Raw genomic sequence first — 20,133 nt, forward strand, 5'->3', positions numbered from 1 at the left:
GATATGAATAATACTGGTCCTGAGGGTGATCTATCAAATGCATTGATTCCTAAGGTCTTCTGGTGTTACCATTACAACTCTAAGGTTGCAATCATTGTGTTAGGGTGACAACGGGCAATTGGCTTTTTGTCACTTTTTATAATGCTTGAAAGTACAAACAGCGATGCCCAGAAGGTCCTGGGTCTTGCTGAATCCCTGCACCTCTGAAATCCTCTTCTGACAGTAACTCTGGTTTGTTTGTTGCAATGTCCTGTTTTCAAAACCAAGGAGCGAAGGACGACTTCTTTTGAAATAGGAAATAAAACGAAAAAGGAGATAAAGAAAACAGGTCTGTTGATCACACTGGAAAGCTCTAGCAAGTGTTTCTCAGTGGGGGCTATTATCCCCCTCTGCATTAGAGGCCTAGAAAATACTCCTGTGAACGTTTTTCTTCCCAATCATTATCAACACCGCTGTGATAGACGAACCACAAACCTCCGTTTGAAAGACTGCATTATATGGTCTCCTCTCAAAAAAAGCTGTGGTGAGTCTCAAAAGGCCAAATTCTCCGTCTTGTCCTACTCTCTTCTCAAGCTGGGAAAAGTCGTTATTGCAGGAAAAGCACCTCTGTTCATGCAACGAAGGGTACGGAGATACATCAACCACTTAAGGCTACTCTTCAGAATCACACAAGGGTGATTTCACTCTTGGTCCTCTGGCTGAGTTTCCAGTCACTGGATCTGAGCAGACTGACTGCAGTTAACGGGATCGGGATTTGAACTGAAATTCAGCTTCCCTGTGGAGGGTGTTGGAGGATCTCTGTGGACGGCTGAGACCGGGGAGACAAATGCTACTGAGGTGATGAGAAGTCAGGATATAAAACTTTTTGCAATGTCCCGCAAACGCCTATGATGGTCTTAGTGCACAAGGAGAAGGGGACAGGAGGGACCTCCTGCCCTGAGCTCCAAGCACAGCTACGTGCATGAGCCGCTCAGGGGCAAACCTCCCCAAGAGAAACAGTGAGAGCTCGACTTTGGCCTCAAGCAAGGTCTGGCTATGCATCTGTCTGTCCTGTCAGTGCAGGGCTTTCCTACCTCCCCTGTGTGCTGCTCTCTCCGACTCCCCCGTGGAAACACCCCTCTGGTTACACGTACCCGCAACCATCGCTGATGTGCAACTCTCAGGTCTCTGATTAAGCACAGTGGGACAAACTTCCTAGGTAGGTTCCTACCATGAAAAGGTAGGACAAAAATGGAGGTGACCGGCAGAATTTCAGCTCCTGATGTCACAGTGGTGCTCCTGAGAAAGCTGCTGCCACTGCTACCTCGCCAAGGGGTCCCAAGGTCACCTACTGCCTGCTCCCATGCGGTGCCCGCCGCTGGGCAGCCGAGGGACACTGGGATATAGCAGCACCCTCAGCATTTCAACATCTCCATGCTGGCAGAGCGAGCGAGTTGCCACTCTTCGAATGTCCTCATTCATTCAGAAGACCAGAATATCTCTAAATGTCCTGAGTAAACACATAATTAAGCAAAAAATTATTATTATATACTCAAGGCTGTTCTGGTCTGCTGGGCAAATCTCTGCAGTTAGGCAGTTTTCAAAGTGAATTTCTTTTGTGTGGGTGGGCTTGGCAAATGGCAATGGTGATAATCAGTCTGTTAAATACAAAGCCACAATACTTTAAATGGGCATTTTTCTTTAATGGGCTAAGATTGCTTCGAAACAAAACTGGTGCGTAATTGCTTGAATAGGGATTTATTCTGCAGTCACTGACAAATGTGAGCATCTTTATTTTCTGAGCTATCCCATCAACTTCACTTGCAGAGGTGCCAATGTGCTCGTGAAACTGCTTTGCAGTAAAAATCTTGGTTGCATATGCATGTGATAAGATTTCTCAGTGTTCTGCATCTCTTTGATGTGAAAGTCTTCGGTTTCTGTGCACTACAACAAAAAAGTCAGACATCCAAGCCTGAACTAGTCAACAAGGCTTCCCCTGTAGAGAAAGAGAAAGTGGCATTGCCACAGAGCAATTCAGCTCACCTTCCTTCAGCACTTAACTCGGGGTGCTCTGCTGAGACCCCACCTGGAGTCCTGCGTCCAGCTCTGGAGCCCTCAGCACAGGAAAGACATGGACCTGTTGGAGCGGGTCCAGAGGAGGGACACCAAATGATCAGAGGGATGGAACAGCTCTCCTGTGAGGACAGGCTGAGAGAGTTGGGGTTGTTCAGCCTGGAGAGGAGAAGGCTCCAGGGAGACCTTATGGCAGCCTTCCAGTACTTGAAGGGGGCTTGTAAGAAAGATGGGGACAGACTTTTTAGCAGGGCCTATTGTGATACGACAAGAGGTAATGGTTTTAAACCAAAAGAGGGTAGATTTAGACTAAATATAATGAAGAATTTTTTTACAGTGAGGGTGATGAAACACTGGCCCAAGTTGCCCAGAGAGGTGGTAGATGCCCCATCCCTGGAAGCATTCCAGGTTTGGTTGGACGGGGCTCTGAGCAACCTGCTCTAGTTGAAGATGTTCCTGCTCACTGCAGTGTGGTTGGGCTAGATGGCCTTTAAAGGTCCTTTCCAACCCAAACTGTTCTATGATTCTATGAAGCACCCCTGAACAGTCTGATTTTAGTGTTCTGAAACCCCACTGATTTTAGGGGGAGCCTAGCGATACTTGCAGGTACGTAAGTCAGGACACACGATTCACCCTTTTAGTGAATGAAAATCTTAAATCCCATCAGTGCAGTGACAAAGAAGCAATTTAGCAGTTGACAAAGTTGCCAACCTGGCAATTTATGGGCCTGCCCTATTTATTGTCCCAGAGCTGGGATCTGGAGGAGGAAATGAATGGGCCAATAAGAGGACAAAAATGCCACTTCAACCCCTCTTCTGTTTTCCAAAGCTTTAAGATGCCACTGTTGTGTGAGATCTTCAAGATATAAGGGAAGACTAGTGCAAGAAGCATCATTTGTATTAAATCATGTACCTAGCCTGCCTTACCTATGGTGATAGCATTACAGGATTTCAAAGTTAGTGCACAGGACGTATTGAACACAGGGCAATAGTGTGGGGAAAAACATAAACCCAAGAATAAAGAAATAATTTTTTCTTCAGGTAATTAAAAATGTTTTGAGAATTCTAAAGACTCATCAAGAGCATTTATCCTCAACATGGTTGTCAAATTTAGGCACGGCTAGAGTTGATTCCTTCCCCCTCAGCTGTGTTTGGCCGTGTAGGTAAGGCGTTACCTCGCAGGACACCGTGGTGGCCGAGCCACAACGCCCAGCAGCACAGGGCCAGAGCTGGCAGTGCCGACACAGCCTTGGCGAGGGCAGGAGGCGGCTCGCAGCACAGCGCTATTCTCCAGAAGATTATTTAAAAGTTGCAGCTAATAAAAAGCATACGGGATCGATATTATTACTGACTTCAGGCTTCTATAGCACTGGGTGGCAGAAATTTCCTTCCCAGGAAGACCTTATGAATGAAGTGGGTGACATTCACCCAAGCAGAGCATTAGCATGTAGCTTCAGCATCTGCAGGCTCCATGTATGGTCTATTTCCAATGGTGAACAGAATATACGCAGGCTGCTTTCACCCTACATGAGCACAGGAATAATTTGTACTTATTAACAGTACATCCTGACTTCATGATTGAAAGCAAATATTCACATACTGGAAAGGTGACATGTTGAATAAGTGTGAACTAGTGTTTAATTTCTCATTCACGTGAGTCGAGTACTGACTTCTTCTGTGGCCTTGGGTGAAACCTCCCTGTCTCCCATTTCTCTGCCTGTAAAACGGAGAGCCTGCTGCTTCATTAACTCACAGGAGTTCAAGAAAATGGTATTGATTTACTTGGTGGAAAAAATAAAGGTCTGGTAAAAGGAGAAGAAATACTAATAAAAGGTTAGCAGCTTTCCAGTGTTTTCAGAGCACAGTTGACTACTTAATTAGGAATGAAGATTTGTACCTATACAGCTGCTTTCTCATGCAACCAACTGATGCCGAAGAGAAAACAAGGATACATCTGACCGAGCTATTTCTGCTGCAAAACACAGCCCTGCTCACCTGCCTGCTCACAACATTAGTATTTCCATATTTCATTCTCCTCAAGTTTTTGTTTTATCTGCTTGTGGTTAGGTTTTTTTTGGAGCATCACAAATGTGATCTGTTACAGTACTGACAATCCTCTAACGATTAATGTTTTGCTCCAATGTTTTGACAAGGTAAAGACAAAAATAAGATGTGTTTGCTGACAGAAGTCATACCACACATGGCATTCCAGCAGGCAAAGGTACAAAATAATCATCCCACGATACAGGGTAGTAGGTATTATGCTTATTGCACAAATAGTGCACAATACAAGTTCATTCTGATGAATAAAGTCAGGTAGGTTTTATTTCTAACAGCTACAGGAAGGATTTGCACACAGAAAGTGCATAGCCCAACTCGTGCCAAGCCCTTAACTCAGTTATTTTTTACTGAGGCTCTGTATGGCTTCAGCACAAAACTGTGTGAAAGTTAGTACATTCAGTTGTGTTTCCCTTTGCTGTACAAAGCGTGCTAAGGCAGACCATAGGGAGTACTTCTGAAATGGCAAAGAGGTGGAATAAAATGACCTGATGCGTAATTTTCTCTTCACATTACCATTACATTTATGAACAAACTGACACTGAACTTTGTGCAATTTTGAGTGTGGATGTCCAAATATTAACGGTTCCTTGCTCCATCTCCCTTGTTCTATTATAACAGCTGTGCCACAAGGGGTTTGAGAAAGTGTGGTCCCATGACATTCTGAACTTGGAACACTGAGATTTCAGAGCCTGGCTGGATAGACTTGGGGAAACCAGAGACAGAAAAAAATGCAGAGGAAATGAAAGAGCAGTCTGAAATGCAACTGGAATGACACAGCATCTTCACACTCAGTGACTGGCCTCAGCAGTGCTACAGGCAGGGTTGTCATGGGAACATGTGTGAGGAATATTTCCCTCATTTTCCCAAGTCCATACCTTCCTTATACTCTCTTCAGATTATTTTGGGGGTTTGGTTTTGTTTTGTTTTTTTTTCATTGGCAAAAATCCCAACAAATGATACTTATAAATGTGTTCAGTTGTATAATTCTTCTGTGTAGAGGGAGACTAAGTATGCTAGAGTTTTTCAGCTTTAAAAAATGAATGACTGGGGTGGATGAATGACTCTCTACAACTACCTGAAAGGGGGTTGTGGTAAGGTGGGTGTTGGTCTCTTCTCCCAAGTAACTAGTGACAGAACGAGAGGAAATGGCCTCAAGTTGTGCCAGGGGAGGTTTAGATTGGATATTAGGAAAAATTTCTTTACTGAAAGAGTCGTCAAACATTGGCACAGGCTGTCCAGGGAGGTGGTAGAGTCACCATCACTGGAGGTGTTCAAAAAATGTGTGGACGTGGCACTTCAGGACATGGTTTAGTGGACATGGTGGTGTTGGGTTGACGGTTGGACTTGATGATCTTAAAGGTCTTTTCCAACCTTAATGATTTTGTGATTCTGTGATTCTGTGGATAGGAAGGTAAAATCATGCCTGCAAAACCAGGAGGGGCATGGAGAAAGGGAAAGGGAAAGCAGTGCTCACTGTTTCTCACAGTCTAAGAACTAGAAGGGATGCGATGAAATTATGAGGCATCAGGTTTGAAACAAACAAAAGATACACTTTCATATGGATTGTTAAAGTCATTGTCACACGATGCTGTTGAGGCCAAGGTGTAAATTCGCTAAAAAATGGATTAAACGAGTCTCAAATTCAATGCAGAGAGGTTCCTTGGTGGTTGTTATTCTGTATTTGATGACTGGCTTGGGAGCTCTGTAACCAATTTCTGTATGAAACCGGAAAGATAAATCATGGGACAATAAATGGCATAAACCATGCCCTATTCTTGTATCATTTCCTGATGAATCCCCTTCTGGCCTTTGGGCTAAGTGGACCTTTCATCAGACAAATCAGGGCAGTTCCTGCAACAAGAGTAGACTATAAAGCTAACTCCAAATTTGTCTTGCCTGGGACACAAAAGATCCTATGTCATTTCTAGTTCTCTACTTCTCCACAACAAAATGATCTTGTGATGGAACACTCCAAAACATCTCTCCAGACCAATTCACACTGGCATTAGTCACTTTGGACTTGAGTTCATTTGGTCTTTCTTGGAATTTGTGGGACTTTGGCATTGTCCTCCCTGTAAAAACAGTCATCCTTAGAAGTGAATCATCATTCATTGTGGTTGATTTTCTCTAGCTTTACTATACAATATGCAAGATCTTTAGAAAAGCTCATAGCCACCTAATTGGTAGCAATAAACCAGCAGCCAAAATGTACAAATGTGGAAACCTTGGCTGGTCTCAGATATAGATGACCTGTTTTTCAGTAGCTTTCAGCAGTGATAGTTCTCCCAGTCCTCACAGTAGTAATGTGAACGTTTCTCAAAAACAAGCCACTTATTTCAGCTCCTTAATGAATGTGTTTAACTTCGGTGAGCAGTTTGGAAAAGTCAGATACTGTAACTTTTAAAAATTTCCCAGGTTCTTGTTGATCACTGAATTTATAAGAAATGCAGAAAGGGGTGTTTATTCATGTTTAGTATTGCTTTCACCATCACCTTTCCAATGCATCAGAAAAGTGGGATACAAAACAGACTGCTATGCCATGAATAAAAATTCTTGTGGGATTTAACATCTTTAGTTCATTGACGAGTAGATGATACAATCGACTGGAATAAGATATAAAACATTACCAACAGGCCCTGAAGCAGATATGCCTTTGCAGATGTCAAAAAGCTTATGCCAAAAAGGGCAAGCTAATAACAGCATTCTCAACTTTCTCTTGTGATGATATCATTCAATATCAATTAGTTATTCATTGTTGCAGTGTCTTGTAAAGTCTCTGATAAACCTTCTGCTGGACCGAGCATTCATGTGCAGATTCATCTTGCCTTGTTCTCTCTTTTTACAGTTGCCCTATGAACAAGGAGTTCTCTAAGAAATGGGTCAAGGCACTTTGAAGTACTCTGGCCTTGGAGTATTTGCAATTACCAAAGCAGAACATTGCCAGATGCCTTGAAATTGATAGGACAACAACCTCCAAGCAGCTCTTGTTTGCTCCTCCTCAGGGGAACACTGAACCTGGTCAGCTTCCAAAAAAAGGCCCAATATGGGTAGGCACAAAGCTTAATATTTTCCCTCTTGAAAAGAAAAAGGTGGACTTGCTGATAAAGCCAAGACATCTGCATTCAGCATGACTTAATTTTGCCAACTAATACAGGACTCAGAGGTTTGTTCACTATTTGATATTATTTTGTGTTCCACAGATGGAAGTAATGTCTGAAACACACTGGTTGTTTTCCAAACACAGCAAAGATTCAGGCCTTTCGCCACTGAGTATGCAATTTCAAAAGGCATGCCTCATTCCCCATCTGATACTAACTAAGAGAGCTTTCTGTTCAATATACGGTCCAAACTGTTATCTGTAACTAGTTCTGATCCATAATGTGGAGTCGCCTCTCCTTTACCTTTCAGTGACCTACAACAGCTCTAGCTTTGATGATGACTTATAAAGAAGAAACAGATAAGCGTGTTTCTCCTTTATGTCTTCCTACTCTTTTCTATCTCTTTAACATCAAGAGATCTTCTTTCAGTTGAATCATAAGGCCTTCAAATTTAACCAGTTCAAAGCCTACAGTGATGGTGATGCTTTCCTTGAAATTATCCAGATAAGCAGCGAAAGAGCCAGAATAGTCAAACTAACCGAAACCTTATCACGCATCTCATGGTTTCAAATGAGAAACAAAACTCTTCTTATGGACTGGCTAGCTGATGCTTTGGTGCCTGGACAGGTGCTTTACACTGTGACTCCTTTACCATTATAGTATTTCCATACGGTTAATATAATGAATTAGGATGAATGTACTTCGATTTTTAAGCTAAGTAGGTGATGATTCAGTAGCTACACACTTAATAATGTGCTCATGGGTGTAGCATCTCTACAGATGCCAATGTTCCTGTACCTGCAGATGCAGGGCAGATCTGTCCCTACACTGAGGGCTGGCATTAGACATATGCATCAATTGAAAGTCAAATCCAGGTCTGACCAGTGGAATTTAAAACGGTTTGAGGAATGTGGTGGCTTTTATCACAGAACAGAATTTAGCTACTATGACACTTCCATGGGTCAAACACCCCAAGCCACAGAGGTACTGAAGTCCTGTTGAAACCAGTGGGAATTAGGGACACAATCAATGTTACATTTCTGGATCCGGGTGCATTTCCTTTAATGATGATAAATACCATATCGTCAACACTAATTTGATTTCAGATTACTGCAGCAGGGGCAAGTCAGCACAGACATACAGGACCAGATCTTCAGCTGGAGCTCCTGCTTGGCTGGCTGCAAGGACATGTGTGAGAAATGATGCATCTGAAAAAACTATAGGTGGACTCTGCAGAACAGGACCATTGCCCATGCATACATGGAAACTGTAGTTCCTTGTAGCTGGAGAAGTGCTGCTTGAGCCTATTTGCATGCACGTGAGTCTCAAGCCAGCACTCAAAGCCCTTGAGTTCTTGGCTCCTGGCAATGCTAATGCAAGGGCTGAAATTACAGCACTTACTGAAATTACAGGAGGGTCCTTGGAAGTGCTACCTAAAGCAGGAGTGGAGAATGTGAAGGACTGTGCAGGTGTGTGTGAGTGAGTGCATATGTGTGCTGGCCATGTGTGAAAATAAGAAGTTTCTCAACGGAAATGTGCATCCTGGGGCCAGCTGCTGGAAGCTGTGACTTGAGTTATGTTACTGGTCAGTCTTTAAGGTAGCTGTGCTGTACCTGCACAGGCTTGGGGAGGGGCACTTGTGAAGCACTGTCACACGTGGGTCCCACAATGCTAATAATGTGGTTGTGTGTGATAGCTGTTGTGAAAGACTTACAGGTAGCAAGTGCCGGTCCTTTATCGCTTGCCTCTTTTGACTGCAGATTGCGGGGAAGGGAGGAAAGGGGGGAGCCACCACTGCGATGGGGCCTTGGACTTTTTGCTCTCTGTTATCACCTCGGCTTCGATGTTCTGTTTTGGAGAAGAAAGAAGACATGATTTCAGAGTGTTAAAAACATATAAATATCTGTATTAACAGTACAACAGACACAAACAGGATGTGGACTCCAAAGATGAAGATCCTCCTCTTCTCCACTGACCAGTACCTATGATCTGTGTTGCAACTGAAGGGGAGAAGCACTTACTGGACATCCAAGCCCCTGGAAGAGCAACGCTCATACAACGCACCCCAGCGTGTGCACTGAGGCTGAATTCTTCCCAAATGAGATTTATACCTTTCATCCCAAGTGACAAAGGAGCAACCTTCTAGGCACTTGGGACCTGAGTCTTGATTCCCAATGGGAACCCGCAGGTCCTGTTGCCTTGAAATGTTGAGCTGCAGTAATGCCTGCACTCTACCTGTTTAAAATATACCCTTCTGAGGAGAAAGAAGGAAACCCAGCCCCAGGTAGAATTTCCTTCCCTGGCTGCATGGCAGCACCAGGTCCTGAGTGTTGGCTTGACATCATGAATGTTATTGCAGTGGCAGCTCTGTGTCCTGGCATGGAGGAGATCATCCTGGAAAAGGCAAAATGTCTCCACCCCAGGCCCAGAGGAGTCTTCCTTCACCATGGGCTCACAATATTCAGCTCTCTTCCAGCATCAGATCCAAGTGTCTAAAACTTTCCAAGGGAATGGGAGAACACTCATGGACTTCCCACCTCTAATTTTAGGTGACAGATAATTACAGTTTACAGGAGTGCTGCTGGAAGGGGATGATGGATTCACCTGACACACATAGCTACGGTCCAGCCAACAATGTTTGCCGCTAGCATAGCTGTTTTTCTGATGTAATGTTTAGTTTTAACTGTTTCTGGTTAAACACATAAAGAGGTAATGAAATTCTGATAGAAGAAATAGATGAGACACAATAAACATGTTTAGGGTTAATTTCCCATTATAATTTCACTCCAATATATGCAGTTATTTGGAAAATAAAATAAAGCAGCACATGCCAAGCTGCCCGCTGAACCTGCGCAGCTGCCGTTAAACACGGAGGATGGGAAGTTGCCAAACCAGAGATTTGTAACTTTAAAATGATGAGGCATTTTCTGACAGCTGCCTTCCCGTGCTGCTGTCAGGATTTCTCCTGCCCACAAGATGGCAGGCAGAGATCAGACTGGTCCTGGGACAATTGCAAAGCAGATCTGCTAAGAGCAGAAAAACCAGCTTCTGCTCTACTCCAACACTACTGTGATTGCTGTTTGGCAGTATCGCTCTCTGCAGCGCTATGAAGACATACAGCACCCTCAGTGTGTTCTTGAGCTAAAATACCTAGAGAGGTTCAAATGGGGTAATGAATTGGAACATTTTAGCCAGCTAACAGATGCTCTGCAGAATAATCGATTATTATTATAACCTGATAACAATAATAAATGAGCAAGGCAATGATAGCTGTTGGCGCAAAACACTTCCAACACAGGAGGCTGCTGCTGAACATTTTAAGGGTGACCTGCATGGATTTTTCTCCTTCCTTAGGGCACAGAAGAAAGACAGGCTTGTTTGCCTATTTTTACATGCTTCCCGGTTAGAATTTTTCCTTGGTTAGGTTCCCAGTGAAAAATAACCTTTCTCCATCTTTTGCCTTCCCTGTAGCGTGCTGTTGTAGGACCATCCAGATATTTGCACCTAGGAAACGCCCTTCATGGCAGGGACCCAGGAGCCTGGTTATGACTGTCATCGCTCCTGCTTCCTCCCTGTGTCGCGTGATCCAGTGTTGAGGCTACAGGTCTCCAGTTCATTAGGTGATGTCAGGAGGTGTTCCCTGGCCTGGGGAGGGGACAGGGGCCTGACCCTTCCAAGTTGTCTGGGGTATCACCTGGCTTTCGGCTGCCACCCTTGAAGGATGCAGGTCTCCTCCAGTATCGTGCTTGGAAACCCCATGCAGACAGCTCACATTCTGTGGAGACTCTCTAAATACCACTGGGCTCCAGTTTCAGCCCTTGGGAAGTTAAATCTTATCTGTCCCGGAGCTGAGGCATTGTTTAACATCTGTTTAGCAGAGGGAGGCAAGATGGCCTTGCTGAAACACCCAGTGCCTCCATCCTTTTGGGGTCAGTGCATGGATTTGCTCACACAGGTCAGACATATCCACTTCAATAGAAAAACATACAAACAAAGAATGTAAAAAGGAAAAGTAAAAAGTCCTTTTCAGCTCTACTCCAGTAATCATAAACAAGCCGAAGAGGGCACAAGCCTTTTCTACTGCTAGGGTTTCTTCAGCTTTATTTCTTAGCCGGAGTACCGAGGTCCCAGTGGAGACCAGCAGCCACAGCCCTGTGCCTGAACACCCTGCTGCTGCCTGGAGGGGACCGTGGAGAGCCATCACGCGCGAGGGACTGGAGCAGGCGAGCACCTACCTCTGCGCAGGGCTCGCAGGTGCTGCTTGGCGTGGTGGTGCAGCTCCTCCACGCAAGGTGGTCTGGTGGAGGGGAGGAAGATGTTCCTTTGCTGATGCCAAGGTGCTCGGTAATAGACACTCAGTTTGCTCTCTGCATCCAGGTTGGAGACAGCTGTAGGGTAAAGCCAGAGTGCGAGGTAAGACTCCCAGCCTCTCTTACCATGACCTAGCTGAAAAGCAAAGGCTCTCGCTTGAAACAGCCGTGCCAAGAACGAGCGCTGGGGATGTTACAGCACCTCTCCTCCCACCTAATAACTGCGACCATTATCTTCTCCATGTTTCCATACCACATTATACCACTTAGCATTTAGACAACGCCTTTTTGCCAGACAGCAAATGGCTCTATGGAGGCAAGTAGGTGCAATGATAGTATATAGCTGTTAAATACATGGACTAAAGGCATAATCATTTTATAGATAGCAAAATGAAAACGCAAAGAAGCTATGCAATCTTGCCACAGTGACATTTTGAGCAAGGGTAGAGGGAGGAATGGATCTTCCATTTACTCATTCTCCTGCCAATGTGCTCTTTCACTACATCATGTTACGCACAACTAGTTTCTGACACAGGTTACTAGCTCGTTGCCTTCCAGCGTGTAGCGACTGAGATTAACTGCCCACCCTTTACTGACTCGCACTTTAAAGAGTGACTTTAACTGTCACCTATCAAAAGAGGTTCCCTTAATAGACAGGGACTTCTGAGGGACAGGAACGCTTCAGTTCCGCTATAGAGAAATCCCAGAAGTCTGCCTCTGAAAGTTACATGACCCAAGTCCACTGAAGGTTTGAGAGAATTTCTCAGGAGCACCGGGACTCAGGGGAGATGTGCCCAACCTCATCATGCGCAGCAGCTAGCTTTCCAAGGGCCGAAGCAGGAGAGGAGGGCCGTGGCCGATGCCAGCGCTCTGCCCCGGCTGGCTGCATGGAGCAGGCTTGTCCCACCCGTGCTCGGCAGCTCACCTAACGCAGCAGAGCACGCGGCACGTCCTCAGCCGTAGCACTGGTCTTGCTCCTTCTTCTAGAGGCATCAATACAAACAGCCTCTCCAGCCACCTCCCGTGCAAGGCCACGGAGCTGCAGCAGCTGCTGTGCTTACAGGACAGCGCAGCGCGACCCAGGCGGGCTCCCGCGTGCACGGGAGGAAGGGCGGTGGAGGTCCCTCCTGGGGTTCCCTCCCCAGTGAGGAGCCGAACAACCAGTGTGCCTCAGGTTGGTCCCCTCACTGGCCACGTGCTCCTCTCCCTCGCTCTCGTCTCTCTCGACCAGCGAGAGCCCAGAGGAGCTGCCACGAGCAGAACAGAGGCGGCTTCAATCTCAACACAGTCCCACACAACGCTGATGGCCAGAGCCTCTTCCACGGAGGGTACTACCAGGGATTTGCAACTCTGTGTTAGTGACCCAGCCTGCATGCCCGTTCCCTTCTCCAGCCTCCCTCTTGCCCACTGAGATGATGAGCGTTTTGTGGCTGGGCCCTCCCCTTACGTTGCTTTTACCACTCCAGGCAAGCGCAGCCCCCGGCCCTTGCCCGGCAGGGCCCTTGCCGCTTCCAAAAGGGAAGGAGAAGGGATGTGCCGCTGTTGTGGAACACGACCGAGGGGGAGGCCAAGCCAAAGAAAAGGGTTGGCAGCAGGATGTCCACAGCAGTATGTTGTCTCCAGCCAAGGAACCAGCACATTTTGGGCCTCTCATCTACTTCCCGTGCTTTTGCACTCTCCGACCTGCAGGAGCAGTTGCCCTTTTTTGAGGGGGAGTGAGAGAGCTGCTCTCTGGTGGAGATGCTTTGCTCTTTCTGTTTTTGTTGCTTTCTTTAATGCAGAGCAACATTCACTCGATCTGAAGGCATACCAGTGCTTTGTATGGAGAAAGGAACTGGAAAGTACAGTAGGAGAAGAAGGAGGGAGAGGAGAAACCTAGGAACCATGCTGCCACATGCGGGATGTGGGCAGATTTTATCAAGTTCCTTGATAAGAAAAAAACCCAGTTCACAAAACTTTGTGGATGTCATGACGGAAACGGTGGTCTAATACGGTGATAGACCTGCTGAAGTTCAGGTTCTCAGAGCTTCAGCACCGCCGAAGGGACCCCGAACTCTGTGCCCAGCAGGCAGCCTGGCTTTGCTTCGCAGTGGATTTTTGCAGGTGGGGTTTCCCTCAGCTTACAGCATGTGTGCAGTGCTGCTCCACGCAGTGCTGCTCCATGAACTGGCCATGGTGTCAGTGCAAGGACGGCACCAGGGAGAGAAAAAAATGATTGGTAGTGGGGGCGTTTGTAGGATGAATGATGGCAACCTGTAGGTGTTTGTTCATCATGAGGATTTACTAGTTAAATTATCAACATTGCCAAATAATATTGCCAAATAGCAAGCAGAACTTTTGGTGGCTTGTCTGGCTGTCAGCACTGCAGTAGGTGAATATCTCACTAGCATGAGCCGATTTTATATCTCCTTTACCCCTTGAGGGTAAGTGAGCACTACGTCTAATTTACAGACAAGACACAAAACAACTTGCCCTGATCCTGTTCTGAGCCGCACTGCCTCCTTGGGAAGCTCGTCTCAGGACAGAAATTTAGAAGTGATAGTAATGATACCCCACCTATTCTTTATGTGGCTGAGGATATGTGATATTCATGATCACAAATTGTACCCTGGAGGCTAATGAAACGGCAGGCACAAGCAGTTCCCTCCTACTCCCAGAGAAAAGCTGTCTAGACTGCAGCTCCAGCAGTTGTCTGTGATAGAGCTCAGTAAGTGAGTGGAAAGTTTTACCTACTTATGAAATGTTCAGACATTTCATTAGACTAGAATAGATTTCACCACAAAATTTAACTTGTAGGAAGCTCTTCTGGCTTTGGCAGCGGTGTTTTACAAACAAGAAGAGTAGGAGTTGGGTTAATATACTTTGCATGAGACTTAAAAATGAAAGTAAGCTAATACAATCCTGCTACACACTTGCTGCCGTAGACACACACTGCTGTTCACACATGAAATAGCATAACCTCTTAGCCATCCAACAAGTCTCCCTTAGCCGGCAAACCTGGCAGAGCTGTGCGTAGTGCTGTACCAGAACAAAAAAAAAAGCACACATACATTGCTTATCTTCAAATGATAGGGCACTATGAAGCTCACCCTGTGCCAAGGCCCCAGCCAGCACGCATCTGCATTTTCTCGCCTTTCCCTGCAGGAACTGTGATTTGCCATGTCAGGGAATATGCCCCACCAAGAAAGCAGAAATATTGCACAATACGCACTGAACTAAACAGTCCTTTAAAACACTCAAAAGCTGGAGTGGATTTTCTAGGCAGTCCAGAATAGAAACTAAAAGAGTTGGCAAAAAAGCCACGAGGGGATGAATGTTCTTAGCCTGCGGTGGGGGAGAAGCTCAGAGGGAGGGAGAAGCACTGGGTAGGGTAGAGGACAATGCTGGCCCAAGGACAAATAAGTATAAATCTACCATGAATGCAATTGGGCTGGATGTGTGAGGAACAGCATCCCAATCTCCGAGCAAGGAAGCTCTGGAAAAACCTCCAGGAAAGGGGAAAGAGACGGAAAAAGCTAACTGGTAACTCAGAGAGCCTGCACCCTTTCTGAAGGGGATTACCAGATGTGATTGCCTGCCAAAAGAGGGACCCGCTTCCATTTCATTCCTTGTCTATTGTCCTTTGCACATGCCCTTCCACATGTCCTTTGCACATTGCCTGTGCTCCTACAGTGACATCTCTCCTGGTCACCGCTCTTTGGGCATGGGCCCCTGGGAGCTGAGCACCATTGCTGGGAGCCGAAGACCGAGGATGCAACTGCAGGAGCAGTCTGTGAGCTTTCAGGACCACCAAACACCTAACTTTTCGCACAGGGTTGAATTTCTTACCTCCACTAAAAGAAAAAAGCCAACCTTGTGGCGGGTAATTCAGCAAAGATCGCTGGACTGACATCTAGAAGACCTGTTCAGTCAAAGCTTTGCCATACGCTTCTGGTAAACGCCTGGGTTAAATACTAAGACTCCTTGTCCCTTGGTTCTGTAAAATGGGGATATCTCTTTCAGCCAGCACTTTCTTTCATTCGTTGTTTTACACTGCAGGCTGTTTTTACGATGCCAAGCCTGAGCGTGGCTGTAGCCCCTCATCATCTTCATAATATACATAATAAATAAAGCGATACAGAAACTGTAAAGCCACAGTCTTTAAATTATTAACAGCTGGACACCACAGTGAATGAGAAGAAAAGCCTGTACAGATATAGGAAATGCTGCATTTCAGGCATCAGATATAGATGGTTAATGTATTTTTAGCGTGCGCTTTGATCAATTTAGAATATACAAGTGAATCATATAAACTATCATGTTCATTTCATTCTTGACTTAAAGTAATTGGGTTTTTTTTTGTCTTGTGGGATGACAAAACGACCAGAGACCATTTAAATGGATTCTCCATTACATTCCGTGGATCTTTTAATGTTGTCTGGTTTCCTGACAACCAATCTCAAACATCATACCCTAATGGCTGTTCTCATAAGAAGAGTTTTGAAGGTTTCCAAATAGCTGTTTTATCGAAGTTGATCATATTTATCATTTATAGACCCTTCTCATCTTCACATCCTCTCATTCACTCTCCCTCCCTTCTTTAGCAAAGCAGAAAAAGGATCCTGCTGTAGCAGAGCTGGATGTGGATGCTTGAAGGTTGTGTGGCTTTAGTGCACTCAGGCGTGGTTGTTCTAATAAAATCACAAAGGCCAAGCAAGAAAGATTTCTGCTCTATTTATTTAATAGATCCAGGGGTTCCACCCCCTCAACTCCGTCTGCTTCTCCAGACGCTTGCCTCCCCCCACCCCAGCTCCTTCTGTTTCTCAACTTTCTATTATTATAGTTGCCGTTAGGTGTCGGGGCGGGGTGGGAAGATAATTTCCTATGCTTCCCAGTTCAAAGAGAAAACACAATTTAGTGTAAGACGTGAAAAAGTACGGAGCCTGGAGGGGATTTGAATGGTGAGCGAGGAAGGTGCCTACGTGCTAAGGGATGGAGACAACAGAGCTGTCACACCATGAACTCCTGCACAAGTGAAGCCAAACTGGCGGCTGCTGAATCCTGATTAAAGTATCTGGATTCCAAAAGACAAAAAACACAATTAAAAAGGATCAGACTAGCGAATAAGCCTATTGCAGAGCCTAGTTACTCCTATGAGATGCTCTAATGACCCAAGCCCTTTGCAGGAGGCAGAGAAGCTGGGGGCTGTGCACCCACCACGTTACCCACTGCTTCTCCCCACCGTGCTGCAGGGGTGTGGGATGCTCTCGAAGGCTGCCATGGCCTGCAGCACCATGCCAGGCTCTCCTTGGGATGCCCTTCTTCTCCAGCGTTAAGGTGGTTGACCTATCATTTTTAGGAAATGCCATTTTTTCTAGTCATTTCAGGCTGAATGAATGGTGACTTTTTTCTTGTGTGATTCAATGTCATAAGAAAGCTGTATGTTCACCCAGCTTTGCATGCCAGCAGCAGCAGAGTTCAACCTGATCAAACTCATCCACATCTACTGCCCAGGTCAGCAGTGAGTTACTGCCTGCTACGTTTGTATGCAAAATATCGCAAGAAAATTAATTCTGAGAAAGACCAGATTATCTCAAAGACTAGGCTGTCTGGCAACACATCCAACTTCATTGTGCATTTTAGTGCATTAATGTTTCATTGAGGCAAGCGCTGAGTCTGATGTGAATTTTATTTATAGCCCTGAATGTCTTGAATGTATGCTTCCCGCAAGTACTTGTGTCTCTGCTGTAACACCCAGGGGGTTTAAGCCTACAAGGCTGGTAAAAATCTACAGTCGCTTCTCCACTGTACATGTCCCACATTTTGTGCAACGCATCAGCAAGCTCAGTACTTTCAAAGCAGCTCCCTCTGCGGCTGCTGCTTCACAGTGATGGCATGGAGGGTGCCGGGGCTCACCCAGGAGGGGACACAGGAGCCTGGAGCTCCTCAGGGAGGAGGATGTCCCACTTAGAGGTAGGACAATCACTGTTTTCTACAGCCGTGCTTGCTCCCAATTCTGCCTGCATCCAGACATTTCCTCCAGTCTTGATCTATTTGCCAGTGGCAAACCCCACCAACTGGCACCACAAATAGCTGTTTGGATCAGACACCTTCCCGTCCCATCTCTGTTAAGGACTGAAAAATACCCGTGCGAAGGGAGTGTGTTGGCGGGGCTGCTGTTCCTTGCAGATAAAGCTACTGGCTCTTCAGTTCAGTCACCCAGCTGAGCGACGGCAACATCAACCTAACTTCAGCGACTACGCCTACAAGCACAGGCACACACGCAACCTCCCTCACACCTCTAGCTAAAAAATTTCAAGTGACTGGAGCCAGAAACTCAGACACAGTCTGGTGCCCTCGGGAACCCTCTTCACCCTGGCAGGGGACGGACACCATGCTCTTTCCCCACCAAGGGGAAGTGATAATTTCTCTCCGTGTCAGTGCCAGAGCAACAACTGATAGTTGTTAATAGGCTTTCTCTTCTGAAGCCCTTTTGCTAGGGCGGACATCAGATGAGGGGAACAGGACAGGCGCTCCGGCCCCTCGGCACTGCGCGTCCCCACCCTCCTCTCCCTGGCAGGCTGGTGTGCGGTCCAGCTCCCCACAGAGAAGTGAGAGCTGAGGCAGGTCCTACCTAGGCCTTGACAGCGCTTTCTAAACACCCTTCTCACATAAAACAAGAGATACTCAACTCTCAGTGAAATAGAAAACTGCATGCCAAAACCCCCGTCTCCTTCTTCTCACAGCTTTTGTGCATCTTTGGGATTTGTTCAGGATCTGGGTGAGATTCCACCTTCTTTGGTCACATCTTTTGTTCCTGCTTTCATGGTGTACTCTGACATTCATGAGGGCACTGTTCAGTGCAGACATTTCCCTTTCAGTCCTCACAGTGCCCACCGTCACAGGGCTGTGAGTGACTGACGCACCATTTCGGGTGGTTTGCTCCTTGGTTACTTCTCTCTGGGAGCCCATGCTGGAAAACATCATTTGTAATGGCTCTGCACATCATTATTTCTTATTATTGCTATTATCAGGGCAGACACCCAAATGATTTCTGAGGATTTTTTGCCCAGGATGGATACGAGGAGCAAACGGCAGTGGCACAGGTCCTGAGACACGGTTTGGGTGACTGGTCTGGACCTGAAGCCTGGACCACATCTGCCCTGCCACCGGCACGCACGCATGCGAATCAAAGCCAGCGCGACTGAGTTGACATGGGCTGCAGCTGGACAAACAGGAGGGGAGACATGACAAAACAAGTTAAGCCTTTAGCTACGTGTGGGCAACAACATGAGCACCATTATTGTGTTCTGCGCTCGTGGATGGGCAATTTAGCAAATTTTTCAAACTCAAGCAAAAAGGTAGAAACCTCACCAACAGCAGAAACTGTTGAGAAAGACCACGATCTTTTATGCTCTTTGCATTGTTTTATTTCTTGCCAATGCAGAGAAACTTCTCACGTTTCAGCCATGGTTTCTTACAGCATCCCTGTGAAAGCTTTCTGCCTCCCATTATGCCACACGTGGAAAGAACAGCCATTCAGGAGAAAAATGGACAAGTGGACAAAACCCCATCTGTATTTGGCATTCAGTCATCTGGAAAGATGAAAATACTGGAAAGCATATGATTTGGATGTCATTTCCATGTGCAGACCCTTGACTTGTGCAGTTACCTGGTATTCAGTTAACTGGCACAACGACAGACACAATTCAAGAGGGCTGGGAAGTGTGTGGTTCTTATACACGTAAGAAGATTAGGCTGTTAAGCAATAAGCACTTATGTGAAGAGTACCACATGCTAATCCCATTCTTGGCTTTGCTGCTTTCAATCACTGCTGGTGGTGTTTGAACATACTTTTAACTGCTTTTCCTAATTCTGTCAAATAAGTTACAGTGGCCAGAATGCGACTTGGTATTTCAAAGGATTTCAAAGCTGTCACTGCAGGATAGACAATAACCTCTCAAAAATACACAGCATTCATATGTTCAAGCCTTCATTCCTGTGAAGTTTCTCTAGCCAGCGATTTCTTCCTCTCCTTTTATTCCTGTTCTCCAGTCTATGTTTTACATGGCCTCCAAGAGCGGCTGGGAGAGAAACAGCTTCATGCTCTCAGCTACGAAATAGCAGCACACGCAGCCACAGACAGGTGGTTTCTGTTGGAGGGTTTCATTAATGGAGTTGCCCTTCTCACCCATGAGACGTGAATGGCATTTTTATTTTAGGTGCACACGTCTACATATTATACATATCCATGAATATGTGCAATTGTGCATACACCCCCATCCCATTACACCGAGCTCTGCAGCAAAGAAATGCCCCCCGGTGCACATCTCTTCTAATGCATGGTGACAGAAAGCACTGGAGGGAGTGCAACATGCTTATCTATTAATAAACATCTGAAATGTTCAATAATGTATGTGTAGCCATCGTGTTTCTATGGTCCTTGTTCAGTCAGACATAGCAGGAAGTCCATCAGGGGAAGCAGGTTAGTAAGCAAAAAAGAAAACCACCAATAAGGTCGAGCTTTATTCCCAGGGCAGCTGAAGACATACAACTAGACAAACGTTTCCTCAGTTGTGTACGTGTATGCATAAAATTAAACATTTAATCCAATTCTATGTCTTCAGCGACCAC

At 45.8% G+C, this 20,133-nt stretch overlaps 1 protein-coding gene across 1 annotated transcript in view; it reads right to left on the reverse strand.

Annotated features, from left to right (window-relative positions):
• The window catches only part of NHS (NHS actin remodeling regulator), a gene marked incomplete at its 5' end in the record, with an annotated part of 264,852 nt that overhangs the window by 13,329 nt on the left and 231,390 nt on the right, over nt 1-20,133 (reverse strand). Inside the window, 2 exons of the mRNA XM_082011960.1 lie at nt 8,925-9,058; nt 11,446-11,598. Of these exons, the coding sequence (XP_081868086.1) occupies nt 8,925-9,058; nt 11,446-11,598 (287 nt within the window). The remainder of the gene's footprint in view (nt 1-8,924; nt 9,059-11,445; nt 11,599-20,133) is intronic.

The sequence above is a fragment of the Phaethon aethereus genome (assembly GCF_964289735.1).
Source record: "Phaethon aethereus genome assembly, chromosome: 1".
Classification (NCBI taxonomy): Eukaryota; Metazoa; Chordata; class Aves; order Phaethontiformes; family Phaethontidae; genus Phaethon; species Phaethon aethereus.